At 48.2% G+C, this 20,741-nt stretch overlaps 2 protein-coding genes across 3 annotated transcripts; one reads left to right on the forward strand and one right to left on the reverse strand.

Moving 5' to 3' along the window:
• Positions 1–1,976: 1,976 nt before the first annotated feature.
• LOC125545743 (stearoyl-[acyl-carrier-protein] 9-desaturase 2, chloroplastic) lies at positions 1,977–6,838 on the reverse strand. The gene is made up of 3 exons (XM_048709775.1): positions 6,487–6,838; positions 3,487–3,985; positions 1,977–2,809 (listed from the first exon to the last, which is right to left on the reverse strand). Exons 1-3 carry the CDS (start codon positions 6,600–6,602, stop codon positions 2,249–2,251), a joined length of 1,176 nt encoding a protein of 391 aa, XP_048565732.1. The 5' UTR covers positions 6,603–6,838; the 3' UTR covers positions 1,977–2,248.
• Positions 6,839–16,570: 9,732 nt separating this feature from the next.
• Positions 16,571–20,303, forward strand: LOC125545744. 2 transcript variants are annotated; one of them, XR_007300198.1, is made up of 3 exons: positions 16,571–17,920; positions 19,692–19,805; positions 20,104–20,303. XR_007300198.1 is itself a non-coding variant. In XM_048709776.1 (2 exons), the coding sequence occupies exon 1, from the start codon at positions 16,646–16,648 to the stop codon at positions 17,906–17,908; it is 1,263 nt and encodes a 420-aa protein (XP_048565733.1). In that variant the 5' UTR covers positions 16,573–16,645; the 3' UTR covers positions 17,909–17,920; positions 20,104–20,303. The 2 variants fall into 2 exon arrangements, 1 of the variants encoding a protein (XP_048565733.1); XM_048709776.1 differs by lacking the exon at positions 19,692–19,805 and having other exon boundaries at positions 16,573–17,920.
• The last annotated feature ends 438 nt before the right edge of the window (positions 20,304–20,741 follow it).

A 20,741-nucleotide genomic window follows, 5' to 3' on the forward strand; every position in this document is an offset into this window, starting at 1 on the left:
TTGTTCATCTTACACGGCTTCTCCTCTTCGCGGTGGCCCGCCTATGGTTGAGGGCCCCGGCATCTTCGTAGTAGTGCTTATTGTGTTCATCTGATGTTGGCTAGGATTTTGTTGGGGTAGTGTTGCTGTTATCAGCGTCCTTGTATCCAGCCTTGGGTGGGTGTGGTGTGGTGTGTGTGTTTGTATCGGCAGGATTCGGTTGTTTGGTAATGCTTTATCTATAAAGCGGGGGGAAACCCTTTTTCGTAGAAGCGACCATTTCCGCATCTTCCATTTTCCTAATAGATAGCCAGAGCCCTACTAGTGTTCTGAAATTTATTTTGCAAACATTTGGATTGCGATTTCTTATCACTTCTGAATTTTGTATAATGCACTTATACGCTAGAAATGAGTGATCGAGTAAAAGCCGTATTTTGACAACCACGCTAGTTTAATTATTTTTGGTGAGGTACTTTTATTTACTTTATATTACTATCATAACAGGAACATGCCAAACATGGCACCTTAGAACAACTGTGCGTTATCTACATGCATTCACAACACATCTAGCATTCTCTACATGTACAGATGTGCTGTTACATGAGCATCTACGAAAGGTAAGCGTCAAAAATAAAAACCATCTATGAAAGGGCAACCTTTTTTTTTTCTCTAATCTGAACCCACAGTGCTGTCATCTAGGATGGGCGACTCGCCTGACCTAATTCAGAAGCCATTTTATTTCCTTGAGAAACTAGAATACTGTCTTACGAAAGCGACGAGGTAGCAAGCCATGTCCACGAATTCCCACTCCCCAGCGGATCAATTGTTCCAAGTTCCATCTCAGAGTCTTGTCTTTTCTTCTTTTGAGGGGATCCCAGAGGCCTGTCGATGAGGCGCTGTTTCATGGGCAGAGGAGGTCGCTTCTCCCTTTGCTGACAGAAAACGAAATGAGCCCCGCCGTTTCATCAAGGGAACTTTGGCTACGGACGTCAGTCACCTCCCTTTCAGGTGGCAGAGAGGATCTCCGCGTCAGGCGAACTGGTGCCGATTTAGATAGAGGCTTGCTTGGAGAAGCCCGGCATATTTCCTTGATGCCACGTGTCAGCAATCCTGCACACTGCCCTGAAGAGAAGAGAGGATGATGGCTCTCCTCTCCTCCCATTTGTTTTAACCTTTCAGAGCATGATGATGACACAAGGGAATGGTTCATTTCAATATTTGCATCAATAAGCCTGCAATTTGCCGAACTTATGGTCTGTAGGCATTTTCAGGATTTGCATTTCTCCCGAGGAAAACCCGCTACCGCTTGCTTGGAACAATGCTAGGCTGACTCGTATTTGAGCTGAAAAAACAGTGTGGCGAGCGAGCAGAGGGAGACAGGCCTAGACGCCTAGTTGAGTTCAAATGCTGCGAATAGTCTGTTTTCAGAAAGGAACAAGAAGCAAATGCTGCAATTGGCAAGGCCGAGTGGTCACCGGCAAGTTGTTGGTAGATCTCTCCTCAACTTGTACAACGGGTATGGCTGGCTACTTGACCAAGCGAACACGCATCTGCACGAGCTCCTGAGAAATACGTATATGATTTACGTCTATATCAAGCATTTCGTATATTAACCCGTCTATACCAGGCATATTTTGTGCCTACGCTAACATTTTTCTTTTGAAATGCACCAACGATGGCACGCGTTTGGCCACATCCCACACGTAGCAATCAATCACATCATGATGGATAGCAACCACTGATTTATGCAGAGATACGGAAACACCACCGGCTGAATCGTATGCTGTCTCAGATAGACAGACAGACAGACAGCTACTCCCTCCGTCCTACAGTATAATATAAGGATCCTTATATTATGGGACGGAGGAGCACAATATATCCATTATATCTGAAAGATGTGCCCCTCTACTAGTGAGTGATCTTCAGTTGGAGCTCCGCATTATTATCATCTAACACGGCAGATGACAAGCGTTATTGGTCACAAAACTTAAGGGATCTGAACAACACAAACAGCACGCTGCATGCTTCAGTTCATGTTCAGTCCACACTCCACACAGCCAGCATAAGTTGTACACAAAACTAACAACACACACGCGGACAGACGACATCTCCCTATCGCTATAAGGAACGGCAACGACGAACCTGAACTGAAGAACTATGTAACGAGGCGAGTCCGAACCTCGTTATATCAAAGACAGACTCTCCACATGCATGAACGACAGGTAGGTACGCGGGAAGCTTGGAACGCCGTGATGGAGGCGCTTCGTGCTCACATCTGCACCTCCCTGCCATACACCCAGCTGAAGGGCATCTTACCGGCTTGCTTGGCCCTCGACTGGGCCCTCTCGTCCAGCTTCCGGATCCTGCCAGCGAGGGTGCAGAGGTAGTCCTGGGCCTTGTGTCCCTCACCAGAGAGGCCGGTCAGTTCGGGGACCTTCCACCTGCCAACGAGGAACTCGAGGATGTCGGCGTAGTCCCTGGCGGTGTACACGCCGAGCCTCTGCGCCACCATGGAGAAATGGTCGAACAGCTTCTCGTCCTGCCCATCGAACATCAGGTGGGCAGGCATCGCGATCTTCTTCCTCATCATGTCGGCCAGAGCAAGCACGGTGCCATCGGGATCAATCTCAAACAGCTTCTCGACGATCTTGGTGTATGCAGTCTCATGCCGCTTCTCATCTGAGGCGATGATGCCGCAGATCTGCGCGAGCTTCAGGTCACCGAAGTCCTTGGCATGGCGAGCGGTGTTTCCATGTGAGATGAAGGTCGCGCGCTCTTGGAAGGAGGTGTAGATGAAGCCAAGATATGGGTTGTTCTCTGTCCTAGGGTCCTGAAAACAGAACAACAAAGAAGTATATGTCAGTTTTACGTACTTCTCTGTGATGTGAAATAGCCTCTGTTCAAGAATTCATCCGATTAACCAGTTAAGTTGCCGATTAATCCCTACTCGTAGGGTCACCGAGTAGCCGATAAACTCAAAAATCGTCCGATTAATTGATTAAATGGCCGATTAACTTGCCAATTAGTCGATTAATCCCCTACTCACCAGCCAACCGAGCAGCTACCAGTTAACGATTTCCTCAACAATGGAAATAGCCAACATGAACAAAAACAGTTCAAGGTAGAGAGAATCCACTGGAAGATATCACAGTTTTTCATAGTATGATTTACTGTCTTAGAGGTGCTCTCAAAAGAATTTCATGAAAGCAACATGTTTAGTACGTACTCCCTCCGTTCCTAAATACTTGTCTTTCTAGGCATTTTAACAAGTGACTACATACAGAGCAAAATGAGTGAATCTACACTCTAAAACATGTCTACATACATCCGTATGTAGTAGTCATTCAAAATGTCTAGAAAGACAAATATTTAGGAACGGAGGGAGTACATGCCAACTAGCTAAACATGAGTATGGAAGAGGCATGAGCAAGCAAAAAAAATGTGGTTAAAAAAGATAGGCAGTAATATGGCCAATAAAATGGTTGAACAAAGCTGTTACCAACTTACCATTCCAGAGCCAATAAGATACTGAATTGTCTTCTCAATTTGCCTCATGTCCACTCTCCCAGTGAGGTACAGATACTTGTTTAGGAGGTCACCATGCCTATTCTCCTCAGCAGTCCATGCCCTCGTCCAAACGGCCCAAGCAGTGGGGCTTGCACCTGTTTCATCTCGGACACCATCGAGGGTGTTAAGCATAGTCTGGTATGTAGGAAGGGCTTCCTCTGTAATCATGTCTCCAACCAAACAAACAAGATAATCATCAGGAATTTCCTTGGCACGTTCTCTGAGTTCCTTAACTTCATCGTGAAATCCATCAGATGCTGGATCAGGGAGGAAATCCTGTGGCTGCCAACACTTCTCAACTGGCTTAAGATGCAGCAACAGATTATCTCTAGCCCAACCATCAAGAGACTGAAATATTTCCATCTTCTGAGGTGGCATCGAATGTGTAACCTGGACATGAACCTCCTTTGGAGGAGCAAACGTCTTCTTGCTCTCAATCCTGGAATATAAAATAAAACAACATTCAGCAATACCCATGTATGTGATGACAACTCCATCACCTGCTTTAGGCATTTGGCACTTGTGAGAGAAGACATATGTTGATGTGGTTAACATGCCAGGTTATTTTATTTTATTTTTACTCAGGTTGCTACTAGTCGTGTACTCCAGAGATTTAAACTAGTTATTTACCTATATCATGCAAAACAAACACATGCATTGCTACAGTATGCAATGAATGATACAGCAAAAAAATGCAGAGACACCCATGTGATTCATGTGTCCCAAGCACGGAATCACTATTTAACTGCCCTAGAAAATTAACAACCAAACTTTTGTCTTGTTCGATTTGCAATGAATGAATAGCACATATAACATGGAAAAACAGAATTGCTGGAGCATATGAAAGGGCAAAAACAAAAAGGTCATGACATCAAAACTGAAGCCCAGAAGCGATGGAGTTGCCACTCTTAACGCCTGGAGTAACATTTTTGTAGTGTATATAGGAGTGTAACAAGGTCTATACTCAGAACATATGACTTCTAAGAAAAAGGTATTTCATAAATTTATATGGGTTCAGAAAGATAATCCACCAGGTCACCTTATCTTTCTTCAGTTTTTCAAATTAACTTAGGCATGCCTGCAATTTTTTACTTCGACATCATAAGCAGAGTATGCATGAAACCAGATTGTACAGTAGATTTGGTTAAATCTGAACCCATGCCGCCAAAGATTACATGAGATATGATATCACCACGCCGACCAGGAAACAAGGTAGTATAAATACTGATATGGACTGTATGAGTTACATACAAGATACAAGGGATTAGTGCGACTGTATCTGGTACTGTTTGGTAATGATGTTACATTCAGATATCATGAATTGGAGATGCTAGTATACGTCCATAAATGCACACAGGTGGTTAGGTTAGTAGCTGATGTCATTGACCTACAGGCCCATGCTGTATCCCATGCCAACCACGATGTGACTGTGACCCCTATAATGAACTTATTAATGCAAGGATTGCATCAGCCTTATTGGGCTAGTATTTCGTTCATATCTATGTAAGTCCCAAGTTCTGCATATCACTGTCACTGTGAACGAATCCTGGATGGAAGAACTAAGATAGTCTGAGAAACAGAAAGACAACTACCACTAGCAAGCTGTCAGACTCACTCTGCTACTCTAACCTCATTGCCAGATCTAACTCAGAAAAAATACTCTTGGGTGCAAACCAGGTTCTCTGTTACAGAATCAAGTAGTACAAAACCTACTTAGGTGAAGTTCAGACAGCAGAGTATCCATGTTCTGCGAGAAACCTCATCATTTTCAAACTTTCGGCATGAAAATCTCGACTCATTTAATTTCTAAGAAACATAGGCCAGTATGGAACAATGGATGTCAAAGCACCTACGGCATGACACAGTCAGTCAGTCAATCGGACCCATCCTCCTTCAGGTGTCGTCCTCCTAAACCCATCCCCCATCAGGTGTCATGCTCCTAAACCCATGCTCCTTCAGATGTCGTCCTCCTAAACCCATCCTCCATCAGAGATGTCATCCTCCTCCTAAACCCATACTCTTTCAGATGTCATCATGCATTTAATAACTCGAGGAAACCGTCAAGCGAGCAGATGAACAGCACAGGGCCGTCATAAAAACAGCAGCAACAACCTAGGACAGCAAGCAACTGCGAAAATTAAATCCCGCCGGTACCGAGAACATGGCATGGACCACAGCAGGGCTGCCGAATCAGGCCGACAGTGATAGTTCACCTCGGTCTCCGACGTACTATAACGAAGTGGAGTGCTTGATGGTGAATGAGTGAGCGATGATTGCAGGCCGTTGAGCCGAATGAAACCGACCTGAACCACCGGCTCCCACGGACACGGCCACCGGCCGGCCAGTACTGAAACAGAAGGCAGTTAATGGAGACGACTGCGTGGGAGTGGTACCGCGCCCGGAGCCATTCTGGGATGGGATGGGATGCAACAGTAACGCTCGCGGCACGCAACATGAAGGCCCCAGCGGAGTTTAATGTGGAACGCACTGACTGGCGATCTGCAGTTCGGGTGCGGTGGGGTGGGAAGGCAAAACGAACCATGGGAGCAGGGGGCTCGGGGCTGGGGTCGATCCGCACAGGGAAACTGGTGGCCTGCGCTCGCAGAAAATTAAATGGCAGCGGTTCTGCTTCCACTACTGTTGTGTTTGCGTCTGATCTGAGGAGGAGGATGAGAGGGACGGCGGCGGCCATGTGCGGATGGCTGGCGGCGGCGCCGCCGGGGCGGGGAAGTCGAATCTGACGACCCAGAACGAAGAAAATGGCTGAATTCACATAACGGGAAAGTTGTTCATATCTGGACAGCGCGCATCGCCGCCAATCCGGAACAAACTGGCGGCGCCTCGGGCTGACGATCCATCCATCCAATCTATCTATCCACGGAGGAGAGAGGACGGGGGTAGAACTCGCCGCGAACTGGTGGGGAGAGAGGGGCGGCTTACTTAGCGGAGGCGGAGGAGGCGACGGCGAGGACCCTGACGCTGGCGCTCCTGCGGGCGCCGCGGCCGGCGAGGGGGGGCGTGACGCCGTGGGGGCGGAGCGCCATCCTGGAGGCCATGGCCGGGGGGGAGCCGAGCGCCGCCGTGGCCGTGGTACGCCGCCGGCGCCGAGGAGCGGGTGGATTGGGTTGCGAGTGGTGACGAGGAGAGATGCCGATGCGGTGCGGGGGTGTGGGCTGGCCTCGCCTCGCGCGATCCCAGCCTCAGGTTTTCTCGCCCCGCGGCGCGGCGGTGTCAGTGTGGGAGCGAGGGCTGGACCGCGGTCGACAGGAGCCACGGGTGCGTGCTGCTGGGCCGCCACCCGGCCGCTCATTTATTCCTCGCTCGCTGCTCCGGTCGTCACGTTTTTACCGATTTGGCCTCGCTTCAACTCGGAAATAAATTTAAAAATACTACTGATTTGGCCTCGCTCGTCTGCAATTTTCTCACACTTGGTCGGCACCGGGGCAGCTGGGCTAGGCCGGATGGTTCTTTTTCGCCACGCCGGGGTGGAGTCTGGATCTCCTTTTTCTTAAAGTGGAGGACAAGTCATCTTCGCCTTTTCACCAAAGGCGATCTCACTTTCTTTCCTTCAATGTTCGGTCTTATTTTTTTATGTGTATTGTTATTGGTAGGTTAACTAAATAATGCTAGCTACTTCTAGGACTTCAATGGCTGACGAACGTTCGCGGGGTAGGATGGTATTTGCTAACGATCCCATGACAATTTTAGCTGTATAGGATGGCATCTTCAAAACGTAATTCTAAGTAGATTGATCGGTGCAGCCAACTTTGAAATTTGATTTCGTATGTTAGTTAGTTGCCTTGAGAACAAAAAAATCGCTTCGGTCCATTTCCCTATCGCTGACGTTGTTGATTAGTTCGTGGCCACCACCCTAACCGTCGGCCAACGCCACTCGCGACGGCACCGTGGGCGCGTTGGCTGACCACCATCCTCCAACACCTCCTCGTTCGTGTCTGGCGCGCCCTCCCAAGTCAATCCTCATGCGGAGAACTGTACCATGCCCTTTCCCATTTGCAAATCAAACCAAAATCGCAAATAACCATAATGTCTGAAAAGAAATCCGAGCAAAAAAAAACATAAAAAGGACACTGTAGGTGGGGATGGGACTGGAATAACACACAGGGAAAAAAAGAGATCATGTGTGCAATTCACCATCCTTCATTGCGTCCCCTAAAAATAACCTGTCATTAAATCCAGAAGATCACACGGTTGCGTCCCGACGGCGACACGCGACCAGCGAGCGGTGCATAAACATGCTGGCACTGGTATACCACGGTGGGTTTAACTGAAACTGTGGGCAACGTTGTGCTGCGGGGACGAAGTGGGTAAGAATATCCCAGCGTTGGAGGCAACGTATGTTTTTCTTTTCTAGTCCTAATATTTTACAGTTCCTTCTTTATTGTAGTAACTTGCATGGGCAAAAAAAAAGTAACTTGCATGGGCACAACTGGAATTCCACACACCACCGGCCTCCCCCGCCGCACGCACTCTCCCAGGGCCATGGTACAGTAGAGACTGTAGAGTACGAGCGATGACGCCGGTGACGAGGCTGCTCACGTGGCTACGTCGGACGTAAGACGGAGGCTGGCGCCACACGTCCGGCGCGCCGCCGGGGGCCGGGCGACAAGTGTGCGGCCGTCGGGCGAGCGCGGCACAGGTGGAACCACCGGAGAGCATATGCTGGGGCGCGCCTCTGTCTGGGCGTGGAAACCACTGGCGTCTCCACGTGATCCCAAGGCCAGCCAGGGGGTCGTACTCGTGCTGGTCGATGATACCGAGGCGCGGAGAAAGGACAGATGTGATTCCGTCACGCACGCACCGCCACCGTCCCGGCCGGGCGGGCGGTTCGGTCTGGCACCAGCAGCCGCCGTGCACGCCCGCACGCACGTGTCTCCGGCCCGTCCCGTGCCGACTGTGGGTGGGTACGAGATCGCGATCCCGCCGGCCCGTCCCGTGCGATCGGTCGCGGCACGGCTCGAGGCCTCCTGTGGGCGAACGGGCATGCGGGTAAGTACCGGTGGTCTCTCCCGAAATTGATGGAGAGGCACCGTGGCCGTGACTTGGTTCACTGCACCTGCACGTACGGTGCGGTCCCATGCGCGCGCGCGCGCGCGTGTGTGTCACGCACGGTTTAGTTAGTCGTGCGGTACTTTCTGGGTCGGAGCACGGGGCGGTGCCAAACTTATGCAGGGCCGGCCCTGTGTTTCGGGAGGTCCTAGACGAACTTAACGACATGGACCCCTATGTTCTAAGTTCTAAGACAATATATATGTACGCGAATGTTATATATATAATTTATTAAAAGTAACTTTCAATCACACATTTTTAGTTTAAAATATGAACTACTGAGATAGTGAGATTGTCAAATTCAGGTTTAGGGATGGACAGGAAACATGGATACGTACTTGTTGACCAGGCCTGTTGTTGACTTCTAGTCGGATGCGTACTCGTATAGGACTATAGGTATTGCCGTATTGCCGCGGTGCAATGCCGGATGGCCGGGCTGCCGCCTGCCTGCCGGACTGCTGTGTGGCGGCGACAGCGAGCCGGCGAGGCGACGGCGACGCGGCAAGGGCCAAGGGGCAAGGCACCGAGCGACGAGCGAGAAGGCCGACGGGCGTGCGAGGGCGATGAGGAAATGTACAAACGAGCGTGAGTCACCGCGCCGCTTGACCTTCGTGTATCCATCAGCGATCGCTAGCTAGCTAGCTATTTCTGGGCCTCCTAGCCCACCCTATTTCTTTTCTTTAATTCTTTTTTATTTTGCTTTTTGCTGGGCTATAGTATATGTATATACTCAATCATGCCCCCCCCCTCGGCAGGGCCCGCCTCGTCGCCCATGCCCCAGGGCCGGCCCTGAACTTGTGCGATGGAATGTACCACGGCCGTGTTTTGGGACGAGACTTGCCTGCTCCCCTTCCGTGTGCCCATCCATGCTCCCGCATACGTGGCTTGATTTGATTGGAACAAAATAAGGCCCGGCCTCACCCCCTTAAAATCAGGGGGGGAGATGATTAGATTAGAAAGAAAAAAGAAAAAAAGATAGTCGTTGGATGAGGTGGGAGCACGGATGGGAGCACGGGAAGGGAGCAGGCAAGCCGTGCATGCCGTGGTGGAGTATGCATTGAGCGCCTCTTAGACCGTCTACGGCCGGAGTTTGCAAATCTTGCGTCTTAAACGCCCGCGGATGCGACCGGGCATGTACACGGTCAGTGACCGGTTAAATCTTAAATTTATCATTTTGCATCCGCCTCACTTATACTTTATCCTCTAAATCCATACAAAACATGTAAAAGAAAGTCTACGCACTACATCTACATACTAACCTAGCAACTATTCATCGTCGGAGATGTCCACGACGATGGTGCCGGGCGCCGGCTGGACTAGCGGGTAGGAGGGCTCATCCTCCTCCTCCTCTACCTCATCGATGCAGGTGAGCATCTTCGCCTCCTCCGCGGCCTGCTGCGCCTTCATCTCCTGCCGACGACGGCGTCTTGCCTCCGCAGCCTACTCGACCGGAGGGAATCGAGGATGGTCTGCTGCTCCGCCTGCAGATCCCTGTCGCCAGCGTCCCTAACATCCACCTCCTCCGGCTCATCCCCTCCTCCTCAAACTCCTCCTTCTTTGGATCCATTGCATCCGGAGGTAGCACCGCGGCGATCCGGGCTTCACGCCTAGCCCAGATCTGCTCAAGGAGCTTGAGCCAGCGCTCGCGCATCAGACAATGGCTCGCTCCTCACCCAGTGACGTGAGGGCAAGGCTACTAGGCGGACGGGTGGAGTGAAAAGTGACAGGGTGACGGACAGGAAAAGGAAAATATGAATGGATGGTAGGATTTCGGTGCCGTCGGACAACTTAAATAGCCAGGCAAAGCATTACACGGCCCGCCAAAGTTGCGCCACACGACGCCTCTGGTCCAACAGAGGAGACAAGCTCCAGACCTTTGGGTTTGAGGGCGTTTCTGACCAATATCGTTTCGTTAGTCCGACGTAAAAGACATGTCCGGATGTCCCTATATTCATCTTATATTTGGCCTGAATATGAGGGGTGCCGGTCAGCTCGGTCTTTTGAAGCCCGTTTGGAGCGTCCGTCTTAGTCTAAAAAACGTGATCGATTAGTGACCGAAACGATCCACGCGAACCGTTTGAGGAGGATTTGAGGTGCGGGACCTGTTATTGACATGACAGACACACCAGGGCGGGCCCTGTGTGTCGAGGCCCCGCACGACTCGAGGCCTCCTGTAGCCCTCCACACCGGCCCTGTTTGGACCCGTGAGCACGCGACTTGGATCCCTGCACGTATGGTCACCGTTTTTTAGTCGTGCGGTCCTTTCTTTCGGTTGGGACAAGTCGTGCAGTACTACTGCTACTTGGTGGGTCGGAGCACGGAGCGCTGCTTACCTTGTGGGAAGGAACGTTCTCGGCGCGTGTTTTGTGCTGCATTTTTTTTGAGAGATGTTTTGTGCTGCATTTGCATTTGCGTTTGAGCTATTGAAATAGGGCGTGTGATACTGTCCTGTCCTGTCCTGTCTGTTTTTTTTTTTTTGCGGGTGGTGATACTGTCCTGTCAACGTTGCAGTAGGAGTACGAAAGTTCGAAGCGAGGACCGCCTCTAGTTAGGTGATGGGGTCGGGTGGGCATGATTTAAGTCGAGTCAGAATGCTCGTGTTATCAATCGCATCGTGTGACGAGACGATGGTTGCACTCGCGCGGGAGTCTGGTGGTGGTGACTGGTGTGTGCTGGGTACGGCGGGAGAATGTCTGATCCACCGCACGGTAGATCACATGCCCCGGAGCCAGTCGTGCGGTGAGGCATGGACGAACGCCTTGACGCTTTCACGCTTTTGAAATCCTTTTTTCCTTTTTTTTGTTCTCTCTTTCACATCTTTTTATTTCTTCTCTTTTCATTATCTTCTACCCCCTCCGTTCATTATTATAAGACGTTTTGGACAGCTAGCTTTAAACTGTTTTGGGCACTGTCTCAACTGTCTAAAACGTCGTATAAAAATGAACAGAGGAAGTATTTCCTATTTTCTTGTTTTTCGTCCTTATTTTAAGTAACATATAATCTTTCAAAAAATATATGAAGATTTTTATTAAAAAAAATGTTACTCCCTCCTGTCCATATTAATTGCTGCAACATTAGTACAGTTTCGTACTCCCTCCGGTCCTTTTTACTCCGCATATAAGATTTGTCTAAAGTCAAGCCTCATAAATTTTGACCAATTTTATAGAAAAAATATCAACATTCACAATATGTAATCAATATCAGTAGATGTGTCGTGACTTAAATTTTCATATTGTATAACTTTAGCATGGTAGATATTGATATTTTTTCATATAAATAAGGTCAATCCGTATGAAGTTTGACTTTAGATCATTCTTATATGCAGAGTAAAAGGACCGGAGGGAGTACTAAGGTTGTCCTAATACTACGACAGGTAATATGGATCGGAGGGATTACTATTTAGATTTTTTTTAAATACACATTGTTTTAAAAATTGTCCATGTAATTTGAAAAAAATGCTGATATAATAAATAAAAAAGTATTCACACAACTTAAAAAAATCATATAATTTGTGAAAGTGTTCATACTTTTTCAAAAATATAATTTCATTCGTTTTACAAAAGTTTTCACATAATTTTAAGAATATCATATAATATTAAGAAGCATTATGTGTTTGAAAAACTGGCCACGCGATTTTAAAAAGCATTCATGATTTTTTTAAATGTTCATATATTTTCTAGAAAGTGTTCGTGCAACAAACAGTGTCACTTATTTAGAAACTAGAGGATACCCCGTATGTTGCCGCAGTAATCCATTGCAATATATTTCAAGTGATTCGATTGTGTGTAACATGAATAGTTGAATTAATAATATATGAGTTAAAACTAAACATCAATATTATATATTGTATTTGAGTATTGTGTATTTGAAAATATTTATTAAATGTAAGTGTCATAGTATAACGGAAAGAAAATTCACATGCATGTTAAGGCCAACTCCACCGCGCGACCCTAAATTGTCCGGGTCTGTCTGTTTGGAGTTAAACGGACATATGAGACGGTCCAACGCATGACCCCATCTGTCAAAAGCCTCCGTTTCTTGTCCGTCTCGCCCCTTCCTGAGCGCAAATTTAAGCTGGGTTTGCGGTCGAAGCGGACACTCTGGGCTGCATCCTCGTCCGGCCTCATCCGTATGCACGTGCCCCCTGGCCCGCCTGTCAATGAAACCAAAGGAGCCCGCCCACCCACCCATCCCTTTCTCTTTCCTTGTACCTCCTGCTCGACACGCAGTTCGACGGCCGGTCGGGCGTGGCCGCGTGCAGGCAAGCAGGCGGGGCCGTGCCGTGGGTGAGGCGGCGCAGGCTCGCAGCCGGGAAGGCGGGGCCGCGGCAAGGCGTGCGCGGCGCCGGCAGGGTCGCGCGGTGCTCAGGGGCTCGGGGCCGCGGAGAGGCGTGCGCGGCGCCGGCGAGGAGTGCAGAGGCGGGCGCGGGGCGCGGCTGCCGGCGACCATGGCGCGGGCGGGGCGAGAGCGACGCTGGCGCGAGCGGGGGCGTGCGAGCGGGAGAGGCTGGCGTGAGTGGGGGCGAAGCGGGCGCGCGCAGGGGCGTGCCGGCGGGGCGACCGCGAGGCTGGCGCGAGCGGGGCGAGGCGGGCGCGGGCGGGGCGAGGGTGAGGCGCGGCGGGCGGCGGCAGCAGGGCCGAGCGGGCGCGGCGCTGCGACTCGCGGCGGCGGCGGCGGCGAGCGCAACGCGACCGGGCGAGCGGCGAGCACGGCGCGAGGGCGGCTGCAGGACGGGGCGGAGTGCGCGCGGGCGCGGCCGAGCTCACGGCAAGTGGGGCGGAGCATGCGCGGGCGTGGCCGAGCTCGCGGCGGCCGGGGCCGGGGCGCGGTGCAGCAGCCGAGGCAGGGCGGGGCGGAGCGCGCCCGCGGCGTCAGGGCGAGGCGTGCCAGGCGGCGGGCGAGCTGCGTGCGCGTTGCTGCCCAGCGGGCACGGCGGGCGTGCACGCTTGCTAGCTAGCTAGCCAGGCGCGGTTGTTGCTTGCTAGCTAGCTAGCTACGCACGCGCCGGCGGGCGAGGGCGAGCGGGCTGGACGGCGTAAAGGTACGGGCGAGCTCGACTGCGGCGGCTGCACCGGCGAGGCGAGAGCGCGAGCTCGCGGGCAGGCGAGGCGCAGGCGGGTGCGCACGGTCGGGGCGGACGTTTTGGGGTCGGTCGGCGCGTTGGGCGACTTCAACTTAACCCGGACATGCCCGTTTTGACACCCATTGCCACCTCAAACAGATAAAATCTGGACAAAGCGAACGTATTTCTGCATGAAATAAACTAATAATAAAAAACTTATTCTCATTCATGTTGTGTTGGACCTTTGATGAAGTGACATGTGTGAATGTTAAGATAACAGAACAATGGAAACCAACTATTAGATATGTATATGATATTTTCAGAAAACATGAAAATTATGTGGACGTTTTATAACACATGAAGATTCGGCCGTCAGACGTGGGCATTTCTTTTACTTTACCTCCGTTGGATACACAAAATTAATGTTATAATCATTCTATTGTATATATTTAATTTATTTTCTGTGCATGCATTGTGCTCCTATTACAACTTTTAGTGCAAGCGTGGTCTTTTTTACACGTATTCAGTAAGACCATGTTCGCATTAAAAGTTAAGCCTCACCTCATTGCATGGGCATTTAGATGAGGTGCTCAAACATCTAAGTACCCATGCGTTGGGGTGAAGCCTCACCTCATTGTATGGGTAGTACTTAGATGAGATGCTCAAACATCTAAGTACCCATACATTGAGGTGAGGTCTAATACCCTCAATAAGCAGTGTATAATTCTACTTCATGTTCAGGGGCGATTAATCCTATTTTGCGCATAGGCTGAGGGATACCGACTAGGCGTGTGCCCTCACCCCAACCCCCATGACACTAGTGGGCTGGTGCGGTATGGTTACTGCGTTTTTTCTATTCTCACAGTTTTTAGTCTTTTTATGAGTTTTCTTAAAAAAATTAATATTTCATTTTTATTTTCACTTTTGTTATGTTTTTGTTCTTTTTAAAATTCATGGCATTTTTTAGTATTGGGAAGATTTTTAAAATTTTGAAATTATTTTTGAAATTTCTATTTTTTAATACTGTAGAATACTTTATAAAATCTTTGGATGTTTTTACAATTTGTTGGTATTTTTAAAATTCATATTTATTTTTTTATAAAATTCACAAATATTTTAATATCCAGACATTTCAAAAAACATGGGAAAATACTTTTCCTAGTTTTGAAAAGGAAAACAATCAAAGCACCATTAAGCCGCATCATGCAAACAATTGTTGTGCTCTGTGCTCTGACCCAAAGGATTAAATGGCAGATGTAATTTTTTTTGGGTCGAAACCAAGTAACAGGTCGATGGAAACCAAGCTCAACTCGTGGAATGATCGAAACCAAGTAATGAGTTGAGTATTTATTACTAGAGCGCGTTGACCTGGGAGGGTTAGTTTTTGTTTTGAGACAAACCTGGGAGCGTTAGTGTCTTGCTTGCAGCGAGACATACATACAACTCACCTCAAGCCGCCTCCGTAGTGGGCTGACCCAGTAGCGGTCGTTCCATTCGGGTTTCTTCTTTCGTTTGTTTTGTTCACATTTTTCTTTTGCTTGGTTGTTCTTCCTTTAGTTTTCTTTACTTTTACTTTTTTATTTATGTCAAAATATTATAAATATATTCCAAAAACTAACTTTCTTCATTTAAAAAAAACCATACATTTAAATGTTGTGTAATGTAAAAAATGTTCACTCATTTTTTTATTATAAAGTATACGCATCACAGAGATGCAGAGGGCATGGTTTACAACCTTCTTTTTTGAAAGAAATGATAACATGGATGTAAATGCAAAACATTAGATGCATAACTATGTAAAAAAACTCCAAGAGCGGACACACTTCCTGATCGGAAATTGTTGAACGCAACTTCTGGAAATGCTTTAGGACGGATAGGAAGAGAAGAATAATACCACACGAATCAAGACCGGAGCGCGATTTGAGTTGGAGTTAATCCTGATCCGTTGAGGACTTATCTATATCCACAGAAATAAGTGGGTTGGAGACAAACATGACTTTCTGTTTTTACAATAGAAGCAAACATGACTTGCTTGATCGACCAAAACATTTTTGTTGAAAAACAAAGGGAGCGGCTATTTGTTAAATACTTGAAGAAAAAGGTCTCAATCAGTCACTTTGTATCCCGACAATCAAATCGACATCCAACGACTTTGGATTCATTTTTCTTCTCAAGCCCACCTAGCATTGTTCATCTTCTTTCTCACGCACCTGCCGACCTACTGAGACTTAATCGTGTGCCTCCATCCTCACGGCTGATGGCTATCGCCGTCCCGCCCTCCCCCACTGCCGTGCTGGCCGCTGCCCCGGCAACCCCTCTAAGCCAGACACTAATGAACAACTCCCGTGCAGCCCCCGCACCCACGTCCTCCCTCCCGGTTATGTTTAGTACTCGCTCCTGCCGGCCCCCGCTCGTACACGGTTTGGCATTGCCGTGGCCGATGTTCCTCATATCATCCTCACCTTCAACCTCACACTTCACGGAAATTAACAGTCACTCAGAAAAAATCAAACACTTGACGATTAGCAAACGTGAAAAACAAAATTGTCACAGGGATTCAAAATTATCAAAAGGATGGCAAAGAGGTATTCCCTACATTCCATAATGTAGTGCGTATACGTTTTCTGAATAGTCAAGCTAAGCAAACTTTGACCGAGTTTATAGACAAAAGTATTCTTATATACAATTCAAAACATATACAACATGAAAATATAATTGATGATGTATGTAATGAATTTTTTTCGGCAAAGGGTTTTTCAGGGGAGGTAGAGTTTTTCTTCTTCCTTAGTTTTTTTTTTTGAGAAATGCTAGCTCACTCAGCTTGAGTAGCTCACTAGGCCGGTTGGCCCATGGCCCATAGCCAGTGTTGCATCTCTTCTCACTGGCGAGGTACCATCCCCAAATCATTTCTCAAAAAAGAAAAAAAGAACCAAATCTCCATTGACATTGTAGCGGCGGCGGTGGTTCCCCATGGCCTCCCAGGAGCAGCCACCAAGTCTGCCGCCGCCGGCGGACCCCGCCGCTACCACCACTCTAACCGGCCTCGGCGGCGACCTCCTCCGTGAGATATTCCTCCTGCTCCCGTCCCTGCCGAGCCTCGTGCGCGCGGCCTTCGCCTGCCGCACCTTCCTCGACGCCGTGCGCTCGTCCCCGGCCTTCAGGCGCCGCTTCCGCGAGCTGCACCCGCAGCCGCTCCTGGGCATCTTCTTCGACCCCGACGGCCCCGCCATCCCGGCCTTCGCGCCCCTCCGCCGCCGCGACGACCCGGACCGGCGGGCCGCCGTCCGGCGCGGGGACTTCTTCCTCACCGGGCTCCCCGACGACGACGACGACGCGCGCCCCGGCTGGGTCATCAGCGACTGCCACGACGGCTACCTGGTGCTCGAGCACATCTACACGCGGGAGGCCCTCGCCTACAACCCGCTCACGCTGGCCCTGGATCTCCTCCCGCCGCTGCCGGACGAGTTCTACGAGGGCTTCCAGGGCCACTACAACGGCCTCGACTACCACGTCCACGCCCCCGAGGAGTGCCGCGACCACGGGGCGTTCCGCGTGATCTACGCCTGCCACGACGACTCGCGGGCGCGCGCGGCGGTCTTCTCGTCGGACTCGGGCACCAGGGCGTGGCAGGTCCTCCCCTATTCCGAAGCTCTGAGGACCATCCCGGAGTCCGGCGAGCGCGAGCACTGGCTTACCGCTGGCAGGATAGTGGACGGGTTCATCTACTGGGTGTACTCGGATGAAGCCGCCATGCTCGTGCTCGACACCACCACGCTGCACTTCTCTCGGGTAGATATCCCAGCCTACTTGAAAGGACAGACCAGCATGTTCAGGGTTGGCAAGACCAGGGATGGGGTGCTCTGTGTCGTCGTCGCGATCGAATTCAACCTTTATGTCTGGCTCCGGAACATTCGCGATGACGGCGTCGAGGTGTGGGTGAGAGGCCAGCGGTTTCAGTTGGACGACATTGTTGAGGACACCGGGGGAACACTAGAGGAACACGGCCAGCTCAAGGTTGTGAGCGTTGTCGACGGAGTCGTCTACTTCTCTACCCATGAGACCTTCGAAGATGCCAATCTTCCTTGCTGGTTCCTATCCATAGACCTGGAGGAAAACGCCCTGGACATGCTCTTTCAGAGGAACTATGACAGTCATGTCCATCCCTACATTATGCCTTGGCCCCGTTCTTTGGTACGCGACAAGGCGTGTCTTCAAGTTGAAGGCGCTCGATGAAATGTAGACAAGGTATCATGTTGTTTTCCTTTTCTGGCCATTAGATGAACTTTTCTGTTTCAATATTCCGAAGATGAGAAAGAATGGGCCATTTTTTTTTATTCTGCAATACGAGTAAACTGCACTTTCTACATTTTGTTAGCCTTCGTCAAATGTTTGCCTGTGTTTCATTTTTTCTTTGTTTCTTGTTTGGCATATTCATGCCTAAAGGACACCATTGATACTAACTCTAGCAGTAGTGCCGTCTATTTATTCCCTTCGATTGCAATGATGTTGCAATATCGAGCATTGTCTTCAGATCTATACCACTCACTGCATTTCTGAACATGTTCAGTTATTACATTTCACTTCCTTTTTTTGTTATAGACAATAGGTTCTGCATTTTTGTTACTAGTACAGTTGCCAACTTGCCATTTTGATTATAGTAGTACCTTTGTCTCTGTTGCCTACTGATTTCGGACTGTTAATAGCTAAATGCTTGTAAGAGCTTCTGCTGATTATTCATTTCTCCTAATCAATTATACACCAGCAGTGTGGTTATCAGCATGAATGAAGCCAGCAACTAAGTATAGATTCATTTGCATACTGTAAAGGAATTCACTGTTCGATGCAATCTGAGAACTGTACTACTTTAGAAAAATGTTTTACTGCCTCTACCATCCCTGAACTAATGTGCTTATTTTTTGCAAACTGGGATCTCATGCATGATCTTATTGGTCAACAGGCTGCCTCCTTTGGGATGCCGTAGCAACTACATTGAAATCAAACTCAAAGGCACTATAAAAAAAGGGCAGCCCGGTGCACGTAGCTCCCACTTGCGCAGGGTCCGACCACTTTGGGTCTATTGTACGCAGCCTTTCCTTGCATTTCTACAAGAGGCTGTTTCCAGACTCAAAGTCACTATCAAACCATAAATTTTCCTAGTACCACCACAGTACGCAAATATCTAGTACTTAAGATAGAATCATCAATTAGTAAACCAATTGGGAAACTTAGTGAGGCCATCTACCTTTCCTTGCAGATCTATCATAGTATGCATGCCAAAATATCTGATATCTGAAAAAAATTGATCACCTGAGAAACATCAGTAGGGGATGATGTCAGGACCTAGGGGACTGCTGATAGAATCCCCAAAGACAGCTGACTTGCAAGCTGATATACAGACAGCGAGCTTACAGGGAAAGTAAAGAAACTAAACTACAGTAGAGGACCAAAGACAGCTGACTTGCAAACTGATATACAGATAGAGAATTTACAGGGAAAGTAAAGAAACTATAGAATTGGTTTTTCAATAAATAGCCGCCCATCCATCCTCTGCGCTGCCCTTTATACCGAAGAGGCAGCGCCCATGTTTTGTTCACAGTACACGGTTTACATAGTTAAGCACTTTTTAGATGCAAAAGTTACAGTAATCTGAACATTAAAAGCAAGATTGCAGACCTTCAAATTGAGTGGTGGCACAAAGCTTGCATGCTTGTCATTCCTTCTCTCCCTTCTCTCTTTTCTCTGTTCTGAACATTCTGAAGTTTGAACACTTGCAGGTAGCTTATGAACCGAACTTCTGCTTTTGAACAGATTATTACACTTCACTTCCAATTTTTAAACTGATTCCGCTTTTTGTTTGGTACAGTTGCCAGCTTGCTATTTTGATCATGCAGTAATCTTATTTCTGTTGCCAGTCAGACTAAGTTTTTGGAGTATTAATAGCTAAAAAAAGCTTGTAGGAGTTTCTGCTGATTATTCATTTCTCCTAATCACTTATATACTAGTAATGTGTGTATAGGCATGAATGAAGCCAACGAAACTAAGTCTACATTCGTTTGTGTATTGCGAAGGGATTTACTGTTCGATGTGATTTCTGAAAAAAATAAGTGTTACTGTCTCTACTACCACTGAAGTAAGTAACTTACCTTTTTTTCTACAAACTGGAATCTCAGCTGAGTAGCACTGGCTTATAAGAGCTTATGCTGATTATTCTTTTTTGCCTAATCACATATATACACCAGTAATGTGGTTATCAGCCGAAATGAAACCAAAGCAACTAATTCTAGATTCATTTGCATATTGCCAAGGAATTCACTGTTCGATGCGATTTCAGATCTGCACTACTTTAGAAAAGTGTTTTGCTGTCTGCTGAATTAATGTGCTTATTTTTTGCATACTGGGATCTCATGCATGGCCTTATTAATCAACAGGATGCCTCCTTTGGGATGTCGTAGCAACTACAAGTCCTGAACACGATGGATGGATCATATGGGGATGTCTGATGTGTATCTGTATTTGCATCTCAGAGATGTCAAGGAGCATTGATATTAATTTTTTGGGTATCTGTATCTGGTTATGAACTCTTGGTGATGTTCAGGATGTATGAATGAAAATTAACCAAGTTTGTGAAGTGTATGTGTGCTTTGTTATCAACTCTTGGTGATGTTTGGAATGTTCTAGAAGGCTACAATCCTTGTTAACATCATGGGGTTGATATGTGTTTTTTTTTATCATATAGTTATTCAAATGATTTAACCTTTAAACCGTGTCCTTTTCAGATGCTTACACCATCTTTAGTCACAGCAGTCATTTTCTTTGCTGTGTACCAACAGCCTGCTTGGTTTGAAGCCAAAATTCAGCAACTCTGAAAAATTGGCAGCTGATTGGATGGGCTCTGATTTTTAGCAATTCTTCTGACCAAACACCAGCCAAAGTTGCCAAATGTTCGCAAGATTGAGCTTTGCCAAATGACCAAGCAGCCGCTAAATCCCAGGCTTGGAATCTACATATACTGTACTCCCTTAGCTTTGGAATCTGTATTCTCTAGCCATTCCCCATGCCTGCTTGA

This window comes from Triticum urartu, chromosome 3, assembly GCF_003073215.2.
Source record: "Triticum urartu cultivar G1812 chromosome 3, Tu2.1, whole genome shotgun sequence".
NCBI classification, from domain to species: domain Eukaryota; kingdom Viridiplantae; phylum Streptophyta; class Magnoliopsida; order Poales; family Poaceae; genus Triticum; species Triticum urartu.

Bases quoted from the DNA above. Each gene is read 5' to 3' on its own strand.
- LOC125545743 (XM_048709775.1), bottom strand. From the start codon at position 6,602: ATGGCCTCCAGGATGGCGCTCCGCCCCCACGGCGTCACGCCCCCCCTC. The intron at 3,986-6,486 runs GTAAGCCGCCCC...TTTATATTCCAG, and splicing joins GCCTCCTCCGCCTCCGCTAA to GATTGAGAGCAAGAAGACGT. The intron at 2,810-3,486 runs GTAAGTTGGTAA...TTCTGTTTTCAG, and splicing joins ATCTTATTGGCTCTGGAATG to GACCCTAGGACAGAGAACAA.
- LOC125545744 (XM_048709776.1), top strand. From the start codon at position 16,646: ATGGCCTCCCAGGAGCAGCCACCAAGTCTGCCGCCGCCGGCGGACCCC.